Here is a 12,123-nt window from a genome sequence, read left to right on the forward strand (position 1 = left end):
TAAAATTATAAGTCAATAGTGATAATAATAAGATTTAGATTAATAAAACTAAAATTAATATAATTTTTCAATCTTGAAATAACTAATTGATTCTAATTTTGCCCTCCATGGATTAACATATTTTTAATTTAGCATCAATAAAGAATGAGGATTGCCAAGCCAAACAGTACTGCAAGATGAAGTATCACTCAATGATGATAAGTCTACCTTCACTGGGTTGACAATTTTCTTGGGTAACATTCTCATTTTTAAACTTCTTATTCAATGCTCTTGATTGATCATCATTGAATAACAGTGTATATTTAATTTCATTTTTTAGATTTTATTGATTGATCATCATTGAATTGATATTTTGACTTTGTATTTGCAATGCAATTGGATGAATGAATATTTACCTAATACATCAACTTTACAAGACAACTTAGTTCTCCATAATTTCTAATACATAAACTATATATACACTATTAGTGTGTTGGATTTCATATTACATATATGATTTTTCACGTTTATTTACAAAAATTAATAATTATAATTTTCATATTTCATGTGTGATTCTTATTTCTCAACAAATTTCTAAATACGCTATATATTGTTTTTCAGAAAGATGCGCATTGACCATAAACCAAATACGCAGTAATATTCCGGACGCATATATAACTTTTGATGAGAATAAATAGCTATCCTAAAAAATGAGCTGTTAAAAAAATTGTCTCAAATTAATTTGTGAAGGTCCACATAAACCTTCACCTTCCATTTTAAAGTTAAGGCTATATATGAAATATACATGCATAACCAGCATAAAAATTCACTAAATATGAAAAAGTTAATATACATAAACCCTAACAGTCATACAGAAACACCTGATAGCTAGAGGGATTTCATAAGAACAAACTCTATTCTGCAACTAGTACTGCAGTGAGAAGGAAAATTTATTTTTCCTGTTCGTGAGTTATTTGAAGAGACTTTTTTCTTCGTATTTGTAATTTACAATCTAAGCATCAGTCACTCTCAATTTAAGAGATAGGGTGTGTTTGTTTAGAACAGAAACTCCAGAGTAAACTCGTATAGTGAGTGCAAGACAAATATTTAGCGGTTAAAAAAAGTGTCTATCAATGGGGATTAGGTCTATTGAAGAGATTATTCTTCAACAATATGATAAATTAAGATAAATTAAGGTTCAAATCTTTGCCGAGAAAAATGTATAATCACATTTAGTGTCTGATAGAAGGAAGATACATGTAAGAGAAAAAACATCTTCCTAAAAACACAAATTATTCATTCTTTTTTGCTGATTAAAATTTGAAGCAATGGAGTTAAAAGTATAATATATTCTTTAACACCAATTTTGACTCTCGCCCATGGTTTATTGGTAAATTTATTTTTTTTATTTTTTATTTATTTTCACTACTATCTTTTGACTGTCACCACTAGAAATTCATGAATTTTCTGTGGAGTTTTCTGCAAAAATTTCCCAAAGGAATTTTATGTGAAATTTTCAGTGCATGATCATATGCTTTTTTCTTGCAGATTTAAATCCACATGTAGGAAATTCTACAGGAAACTCTTAAATTTCTTGTGAATTTTCTCACAAATTTAAATCTTCAGGAAAATTTTCAATATTTTTTTTAATAATTCTCAAGTAACATAAAAATATGTAGGAAAATTCCTAAGGAAAATTTTAAATAGTTTAAAAATATTTTGAAAATATCTTTAAGAAAATCTTGTGGTAATTCCTGCAGATTTTCATGCTGACTGATTTACCAATTCTTTTAATCCAGATTCAGTTGGGACCTGCAAATGTATAGAGTAACACAGTTACATTCAAAATCCAGCCCCTACTGTTAATAATGCAGATTTACTTCTCTCTTTTCTACACAAGTTGCAAGCTCGCATCCTTTTTCATTCTCTTAAAGTTTTTTGCTATCGAGAATCAAGTCTCACATTTTCTTAATTCCAATTTTATTTAGACCTTGTTTTCCTTCATTTTCTTCATTATCTTCAATGTTCATATCGATTTTTCATGAATTCGTGAAATTAATTTTTTAATCCCCAATCTGAGATTATCGTTATTCATTGTAGTGAGAATGAGAAGAATTGATTCATCAACCCCCCACCCACACACACGCACACATACACACACACACACATATATATATATATATATATATATATATATATATATATATATAATTATTTTTTTGTCAATTCAACTTAACTATTGAATTATAATTATATATTAGTTAGAAAAAAACGATATTTGATTTGACATATTACAAAGGGCAGAAATATGTGTCATCATATTCATAGGTACGTGACTTTTTGTAGTTAAAACAAGGGTGAATAATATGTCGGGAAAAGTTGTTAAAGACATTCTGATAAACTGCATGTTTATCACGATTTTCATTAAAAATTACTATAATTTTATTTTTTTCCCCACACAGCATCATCATTACTATTCCTTCTCTTTTGGTTGATGTAATCGTTCTCTCTGTGTTGACACACTTTATAGGATTTTGTTCATGCCCCGGCGCTAGTGACGCTGAAACTATAGAAAACAACCCTTTTGGAACGACCCCACTCTTCTCTTTGCAACTCAACAACAACAACAACAACAATATGCTATAGCTAATTATTCATTCATATGCACTACTTGTTAGAGACAGTGAGAGGAACATATATATGTACCCTATTAATTTATAACGAAGAAGAGAAAGCCCAATTGGACAAGTGGCATGCGAAGTAATAGCTTTCTACAAATTCTAAGCAAAGGTGGAAGTGATAGCCATCTTTTTCAGCAAAGTTAGGGTTACTTTGCAAGCATCTCTGAAAGGCAACAAAAACCCTTTGTATAGAGGCTACACTATTAGCAGGGGGCTAAATAAATTGAATTCAGTAACCTCCCAATAGAAAAATATATATGGATATATATGAATGAATTCTCTTACAAAGGACAAAGGAAAGCCAACGAAATTTAAAGATCCCTGAATTTCTGCTATCACTGACAGGCATTTACATGTATGTGTGTATGAGAAAGTGATGTCTGAGGAGTCAAATCAGTAATGTTTTCCCCATATTTGTGCTGTGAATAAACTTAACTAACCATCAAAATTCCGTTTCTAAAATTGAATATAATAAATGTATTAATATTTTTTTGGTACATTAAAAATGTATTAGTATGAAACTAGTTTATTTTGGTATGAATGAAGGATATCTACACAACGGATAGTTGGTTGGGGATTAATTCTTTTTGAGACTTACAAACTATTAAAGTGGATTTTGTCTTTTTCTTCAAAATCTACTCTATCCATATGACCAGAAATCCATAATATGTTTAAAAAACTTAATTATATACGGTTCAATCTTCTTAGTTACTTGATGCATATTTAGAAATATGATACGATTTTTTAAGCAAAAATAATTTTGCCAAAGGATCAAAATTTTTTGATTTTATTTTTATTCATTAAATCTGTATTGAAATGTATATCATAATAATTTTAACCAAGAATCAAACATGTACTTAGTGTCTATTTAGATTCCCAGTCGACCTGCAATGTTGCGTGTTTCTAAGACTAATCCAACAGATGAATGCAAAACATACTCCTATCCATCTGTAAAATGCAGTTGGAAACCAGCCACAAGAACAAGATACTCAAATCCATACTCTTAGTTGATTTATTTTCTTAGCTAAAGGAAAAATGAAGTTTGTTAACAATTAATTGGTCGAATTAAAGACCTAGTAAACTAGCGCGATCACCATGATTTCTGTTTTGATTCACATCGGTTTTAGGAACGTAGCGGTAGGTTGACCCAGCTTGTATTTGGACCTAGCAAGTATATAGCAACTTGAGTTTGATCTAGCTAAGCTCATCACATTAATATTCTCCTAGCATCTAGTGCATCTAGACCAAAACCCCTACAAGTTTTTTTTTTTTTTTTGAAAAGCGACAAAACCCCTTGAATTGCGAGAGACATCGAGGAATACAGATATGTCCATATATAAATCCCTCATGTTAGAGGTGTGAGTACCTTACTTCAAAAAAAAAAAAAAAAAGAAAAAAAAAGAGGTGAGTGCCTGGCCAGGAGTGGAAAATGTTGATTTTGTAGATGATTGAACCTCTAACTTGACCTAAAAAAAGAAAAACACTTTAACTCGAAAATATCATTTCAATTAGATCTTAAAGATATATATATAATTAATGCAAATTAAATTCCAATTTAATTATATACCTGTTTCTTTATCATTCTTAAAGGTCCATGTTCAGCCACTTCAAGATCTAGATCTTGGGCACTCCTTGTAAAGTTACTTTCCGTGTCATATTCGTGGGTCAAATCTTTTGTGCATGGAGGTTATTTTCGAACAATCTTTTTGTTTTTATTGATGAATCATTTGTAAATGATAAGGTATTTTTTTTTGCCAGATATCACCTGCATGTCTTAATCCATTAAATTAAAGTTTAATTTTACTTACCATGTGTTACTTTCGTTGGTTTAGAAGAATTTTACCCACAGTACGACGAATATGACTTTAAAAATAGGTTGGGATTCCCCTGCCTTTATTCCCATTACAATTTTCAGGAATTCCTCTTTGTTGCCCTCTTCAATGTTTAAGGCAAGCTTACAAGATGTAAATCTTGCCGCGAACTTTCTGTTTGAAAGTTAGAGTATCTCATTGTTATATTCTCAATTAAGGTTATTAATTTTCAAGTAACATGACCTAGTTTCGTTCATTATATGCTTTAATTAATTATGGTATCTAAGATTTATTAGTGAGATCTACCTGATCCTAAAAATATTGCGAGGTAATTGGAGAAAAATTGTAGGAATGGTTTCATTTATAATTTAAATCATAATTTTTTTCCACAGACTATGCAGCCAAATTGAAGAAATACACATTTTAAGCTAGAGCATGTGATCTACAGAACTTTTGATCGGTGATAGTGATTCATGCTACCCACGCGCGACCTTGTGAGAATTAAATAAGCCAATGTGTGCTTGCGTTCAAGTCAGACATGTTCTTTTCTTATGGTTCTAAGTAATGTAAAATCTTATATTAAAGTTCTAACTTGTGCTTGCAGTAGTTTCCATTATTGGTATTTTAATATGAATGTAAAGAGAAACTTATTGCCAAAATAATACATTATACTGTTAATATAGTCTCTAATCTCTAATGTTTATATAATATATAATAGATTAATTTGTCATATAAAATCTATACTAACGATTAACGAAGACAACTGTAACAGCTAATATATACATAATATATATATATATATATATATATATATATATTTCCCTTCAGTATATAAATCTATAAATTTTACTTGTAGTATTTGTAATCTGTTACAGACGAAATATAGTTCAATTGTGGCCGATGAAAATCATCATGTTTCAATGCTTTTATGTGATTTTGAATCTCACTGAAATGGCGTACGTGGCTACTGGCAATGCCATAATTTCAATATTACACAACGCACCAAGTGACATGATGTATATTGTAAGCCATGTTAATATATTGAAAATAATTTTAGTTGCAGTGCTTGAAGTGTTTGGGACATTGTTTTTTAATAAAAATAAAATTTTTATTTTAGCATATCATATATCAAAGATCAACTCAATAGTAGTGAAATAACTTTGATTAAAAGAATAACATGTACAATACAAGAAAGCGAAAACCACCCAAGTTTTATTCACTTGCTTGGGTTAGCTAGGCTCCCAAATCCTAATATTATGCTATTTAGTGAAAATAGTTCCTGGATTAATCTAATACTCCAAGACCAAAATAACAGTGACATTTTGATTACCATTAATAATAAATCAGTTGTGAAATACACTATATATAAGAAGTCATCGTAAAAAATAAAAGATAAAACAAAAAATCAACCCTAATTTAGATGAACCGCTTGGTCACTGTGTCGAGAGGTGGGGTCCTCTAGTATGCCATTGTAAGACAAAAAATATCTAACATAAGGACCATCTTTCATTTATTAAAAAAAAAAATACACAAATACCTTATTATTTTAAGCATCCTTCCAATATTTCTTAATTTTTCTATATCTATTTTTTTTATCACATCATAAATTCTATCATATTTATACTTTTATCTTTTTTTCTTCTCGTGTAAAATAGTGCTCATGTAACATTTTTCAAATAAAAATACACACCGTTGTTGTAACTTGGATGTTAGCTGAAGCAAATGACCCTCAAATCAACCAGTACTTCAGAATGCATTTGAATGGTAACGTCGGTCACCAGATGACTTCCCTTGGACTATTGGATAGATATAGTAACCAAGTGCCTCATTCTAATAATTGAATATCCTAGACTTTTCGATCAAATTACATTTCTTTTCCTCATCCTCAACATTAAAATTAATTGGACAAATTATGCATTTAGCTTTCAATTTTAAACTAAAATTCATATGTTCCTACTTTCTCACTGATAAAAAAAATCATATGATCCTAGAAAGAGGTTTTGAAAACTTAATTTTTAGGCATTGATACATGGCCACCTAATCATTTCAAATACCTTATTAACATCTAAAACTTACTAATTATTTCTCTTCCTATTATATCCTAATATTTATTATACTTACATTTGTATCTCTTTATATGGTATTTACAAGTCATTTTCTTTTTTTCCTTTTGTGATCGAAATACATTATTAGTTAAAGTACAAAGATAGTCAAACTCTTGTAAAAGCTCATACCGGTAGCAATGAGTTCAAAACATGAATCCAAAAGAAAAGTGTAAACTTTTAAAGGATTCAAATTATGTCCTGTCTCTTTCTCTTCAATCATATTCTAATAAAAATCATTACAAAAATGAACTACGCATTATTTCTATTTGTTGTTTGTATACTTTTATAAGATATCATTAAGACATAACGTACAATGTGCACTTTATTTCAAAACCTAAACTTGGAATTTAAAATGAACTCTCATATGCATATTATGAGCGACCAAGATGAGAAAAATGCATGCTTGGATACACATATTTAAAAAGAACACAAGGGAATCACAATAAACAGTGGTGTTTCGAAATAAAGATGATGAGGTACTACTGTATGCACGATTTTCCATTGATTGCAACAAAGGAAAGGGGAAATTAATGGCAGAAGTGATGAGGTGGGTCACAAGGGTCTAGAAAACAAGATGGCTCTTAACATAACATCTTGATTGCAGTACTGGTCCACCTTGGCATCTATCTAGGGCTTCTTCATTTCACTCATTCTTTTGCAACAACATTTTTAAAAGCCAACGCACGCAGATAGTAGTTTTACAAAGAACAAAGATTTGATTTGATTTGATAGACATGAATGAATAATAAAATAAAATAAAATAATAAAAATTGAATGAATGTCATCACGAAGAAATGGAATTGTAGAAAACCGAGGACACACTGTAAACCTTCTTAACTTTGAAAACAACAGGTGAATGAGCCAAAGCTAATCACTCCCATGCACACGTCCCTTTCGCTCTCCCTTCCCCCACCTCTGCCGCCTCTGCTCTTTCTCTCTCTCACACACATACACACACATCCATTGGGAATGCCAACCATTCATTTACTTCTTTTCATTTTTTTAGTTGTGATTATAATTACTTCACATTTTGTCCAAATATGTGTTTTTAGTATTTTATTTGTATCCTAGCTAGTTCATGGAAATGGACTTTGGACTCAAATTCCATATTACTTGATTACATTTAGCAACCAATCATGTTTATGCAGTTATAAGGTTTTGTACGTAACTAGTAAACAATTAATTAAACCTTGTCAAGATTTTTCATTTGAATTTTAGTGTGTTTGGATATGCACCTTGAGAAAAGACGATGCTCATCATAATGAAGATAATGAAGATCGTATTATTAGATTTTGAGTCTTTGATATGAATTTGTATACACTTTACATGAAAAATTATTTCTTATCATTTAATTATAAATATCATAATAGTTTTTGGTTTGGTAATTATTATTTTAAATTAATATTTAAGATAATTACAAATTTTTAAAAATAATTTTTTTACTATTGATATGAAATTTTCATTGGTTGAGCTTAAGGATGTATGGAAATTAAGCCCCTTTTAATTTCTATGCAACCACATTCATAGTGATAACATGGTGGTTGACCAATTGCAATGATAGTGTTAGAGTGTAATTTAAAATTAAGCTTTTAATATTAAGATAGTTTATCTTAGTTGATTAAATCATATGTGATTATAAATTTTTTGATACTTGAATTCGATTCTAATAAATAATAAAACTGATTTTAATTAGAATAACACATAACATCACATATTTTCATTTTTATATGAAAATTAAATATTTTAAATAAACAGAAACATATGTAAAAGCTTTAAAATTTAATAGTAAATCATTGTAAGACATGACTAACAACAAACAAACTAGTACAAAAAAATATGTGGAGCTAGCCAGAGAGTAGAGAGAGGGATATTATATTATATATAACAAGAGATGAAAATGGAGAGAGAACGAAAGGTCTTTCTAGGTGCATTCGACCCTTTAATACTTAAGTGGCATATCTCTTCATCCTGTCTCTCTTTTCCCTTTCTTTCATTGTTTGTTTTGTTTGCACTCTCCTCTCCCCTTAACAGTAACTCAACAATCAAGAGGATCAGATCCATAGGAGAAGTTTTATCTGTCCATCACCAAAACCGCGACTACTGATCAGTCAATCCCATCAATCAAATCAAATCATCAGAAAGAAAAGAAAGGAAAGAAAAGAAGAAAAAAAAAAGGGAATCAACAAAAAGAGGAACAACAACAATATCAAACATGTCCTCCTCATCCACTTCCTTTTCACCGGACCAACAACACCTCTCTCCCTCCGACCAGCTCTGCTATGTCCATTGCAACTTCTGTGACACTGTCCTCGCGGTATCATCATCATCATCATCCATCACCCATCTCTTCACTTTTTTCCCCTCTTATAATGCAATCACTCTTATAATTAAGTCTTGAATTATTTACTTTACTTCTTAATGACATGACATGCTCCTTCTTCTTTCTCTTGTTTTAATTTCAAACATTTTAGGTGAGTGTTCCTTGCACCAGCTTGTTCAAGAATGTCACTGTGAGATGTGGTCATTGCACCAACCTTCTCTCAGTCAACATGCGTGGACTGCTTCTTCCCAGTGCCAATCAGCTTCACCTTGGCCACACTTTCTTCACTCCTCAAAATCTTATGGTATATGTTTATATAATGTGTGTGTATGACTATAACATTAATTAATACTAGCTAGGACTCTTAATTAGTTGATTATATACCCTTTTGTGTTAGGGTTTTTTTCCTTAGTTTATACTCTCTTTTGAAGGAGAAGAATTGAAATGATCAATTATATGAGTATATTCGGATTAATGTTTCAGGAGGAGATTCGTAATGCACCTTCAACAAACATAATGATGAATCAGCTGCCGAACCCTAATGATTTGGTCATGAGCACCATGAGAGGAGGGCCTGAAGAAACCCCTAAGCCTCCATCAGCTAATAGACGTGAGAATTTTCTCTAATTTTCTTAACCTAATCACTGTTGAATAAGTCACAGTAGCTTTCTTATACCTTTGTTTTGCTTTGCATAAAAACCTAAAGTTTAAACCTCCACCTGTTTTACATGTTTGTTTTGCATTTCTTTTTCTCGAGTTTCCCTTTTCTGCTTCTCGGGGGCGGTGATCAGAGATCCTTGTGATACCACCAAAGAAAAGCTAGAGAAAAAGAAAAGGAAAACTCTTCTGATACCATTCAGTCCATTTCACACTTCTTTTAAGCTCATAGTGTTGTGTGTCATTTAACCAATAAAGGGAGAAAAGCAAACACAAAACAAATAAAAAGGTTATATCCCTATCAAAACTCACTTATCAATCTGAAACAGAAGGTTTCTTTGTATACTTCAAGTGGCAAAGAGAGAACAATCTTTAGCACATTTAACCCATGCATTGCTTTTTCTCCCTTTCCCGTATTAATGTAGACTGTAGAGTGTTACCAGAAATCCAGCTTTTGGTTCTTCAAATTAATTAAACACTAAGCTTCCATTATTTTTCAAATTGAAGCATGCCTTTTCCATATTGTTTGATTTTCCCAATTAGCACAGTAAAATTTCAAAAAGGGTGTAAAGAAAAATTAATTATTGTTTTCCCACTTAAGGGAGATAAAAGAAATCAAATCTAAAACATGTTAAATCATTTTATTTTTCTTTGCCTCTATGCATGTCTCCTTACATGCATACATTGAGTGAGACAGAATTCTCCCCCCGAAAATATAGTGCTGAATCCATTGGGAGAGTGATTGTTAAAGATAATGATGAGGTAATGATAGAATAGAGAGAGAGAGAGAGAGAAGGGGAGAGAGAGAGAGTGATTTAGGCAGAAAGGTCAGCGAAGTTATTTAATGTTCCTGTCTGTTTGCCTGTGCAATGTCCGTGTGTTGTATGTCCAGCTCCAGAGAAGAGACAGCGAGTTCCGTCTGCTTACAACCGCTTCATCAAGTAAGTTTAGTAACATTAATTTCATGTTATGTTATCAATTACTACTAGTTTTCATGGTAAATTTGTTAACACGTATTCACACTAAAAAAAAGCTACTTTAGTAACTCAAACCTTTTATCAACTGTGTGATACTAGTGTAGTATTCTACTAATTAAAATGAGACACTAATTGTTTTTGGTGAATTAAATGAGACACTATTTAATTTCATATTTTTAATTATATTTTGATGGCATCTGAATGGTTTTCACACCATTTAATTCTTAGGGATGAGATCCAACGTATCAAAGCTGGGAATCCTGATATAAGCCACAGAGAGGCCTTTAGTGCAGCTGCAAAGAATGTGAGATCCAAGGAGATTCTAAATCTTACTCCCTTAAGGACTTTTCCTATTTTTAGATTATTTTCAATTTTTACTAATTGAAGAGTTTTCTTTTTTCTTTTTTTTTTATTTAATCAAGTATATATCTAACCTAGTAGTTGGTTAACTACTTTTTTTTTTCTTTCTCATGTGTGGGGTCCATATTTTTTCTTTCAGTGGGCCCATTTTCCACACATTCATTTCGGACTCATGCCTGATAATCAACCCGTGAAGAAAGCTAATGTTCGTCAGGTACTTGGGAGCCCTAGCTGCTGTTACCTCCTTTTCCTTTCGCAGCACATTAATGCCAAAGGGGACTCTTATTTCTAGGGTTTTCTAATATCAAAACTTTTCTTTGTGTGAGTGTAGGAAGCAGAGGACGTGCTTATGAAAGATGGGTTTTTCGCACCGGCTAATGTAGGCGTCTCTCCCTACTAGAGGTGTTTAAGAATTTTAGGGCTTTGAGTATTGTTACCCATGCATGTCTCTCATTAAGTAATTGTGTACTAGGAGTTTGTCTTATGCATATGAATGTTGTGCACTTGTATTAGTACTTGTTGGTGTTAAAAGTTGTTAGTTTATGTTTACAATCAATGGTGGAAGGGAATTCTGACGAAGCTAGATTAGTTCTTCTGAAAATGAAGATGGTTTATTTTCTGTTGAACTGGTCCTGGAATGTAGAAAGCTCAAGTTACAATATTTAATTTGAAGTTTTTCTTTATTCTTATTTCTTGTTTGATAGGCGAGTTCTTTATTCTAATAGGTATCGTTAATGAGTTGTTGCTAATATAAGTATTTATTACATCCCTCGTGAAATCAAATATAGTTTTCTAAAGAATAAAGCATAATGTTTATTTTTTGTTTTCAAAGTATTAAATGCAATTATACTTTTGATCTAACATTTTCTAGTTTAATTTTTATGCAAAATCTGTTTTGTTTAATAACAACTATCACAATATGATTTTTCACTAAATGAATCAATTTAATTAAAAGGGTAGCTAGATATTAATTTGAGATGGTCTTAGAGCTTTTTTACTTGAGACGAATGAATGAGATTCAGTTTCCTTGCTTCTTAGAGCTTTTATATATATATATATATATATAAAAGCTCTAAGAAGCAACGAAGGGGGTATTTGTATCATCGTTCGCTTATACTACCTACTTATATTAATTCATTCATTTGAACATATTCTACATATTCCCTAGCTAGAGCAAAAGACAGTTACGCACTTTTTCGGATTTCTCCACAATAGAAAATAATTATACATGAT

General features: G+C 30.9%; 1 protein-coding gene across 1 annotated transcript; it reads left to right on the forward strand.

Moving 5' to 3' along the window:
* Nucleotides 1-8,480: 8,480 nt before the first annotated feature.
* LOC114405911 (axial regulator YABBY 1-like) lies at nucleotides 8,481-11,579 on the forward strand. The gene is made up of 7 exons (XM_028368434.1): nucleotides 8,481-8,890; nucleotides 9,048-9,200; nucleotides 9,380-9,506; nucleotides 10,446-10,494; nucleotides 10,759-10,834; nucleotides 11,030-11,104; nucleotides 11,222-11,579. The coding sequence occupies exons 1-7, from the start codon at nucleotides 8,789-8,791 to the stop codon at nucleotides 11,288-11,290; spliced, it is 651 nt and encodes a 216-aa protein (XP_028224235.1). The 5' UTR covers nucleotides 8,481-8,788; the 3' UTR covers nucleotides 11,291-11,579.
* The last annotated feature ends 544 nt before the right edge of the window (nucleotides 11,580-12,123 follow it).

This window comes from Glycine soja, chromosome 3 (genome assembly GCF_004193775.1).
Source record: "Glycine soja cultivar W05 chromosome 3, ASM419377v2, whole genome shotgun sequence".
In the NCBI taxonomy this organism is placed as follows: Eukaryota; Viridiplantae; Streptophyta; class Magnoliopsida; order Fabales; family Fabaceae; genus Glycine; species Glycine soja.

Excerpts from the sequence above, each read along its gene's own strand:
- LOC114405911 (XM_028368434.1), top strand. The coding sequence starts at position 8,789 with ATGTCCTCCTCATCCACTTCCTTTTCACCGGACCAACAACACCTCTCT. Across the intron at positions 10,495-10,758 it reads GCTTACAACCGCTTCATCAA|GGATGAGATCCAACGTATCA; the intron begins GTAAGTTTAGTA and ends TTTAATTCTTAG. Across the intron at positions 11,105-11,221 it reads AGAAAGCTAATGTTCGTCAG|GAAGCAGAGGACGTGCTTAT; the intron begins GTACTTGGGAGC and ends GTGTGAGTGTAG.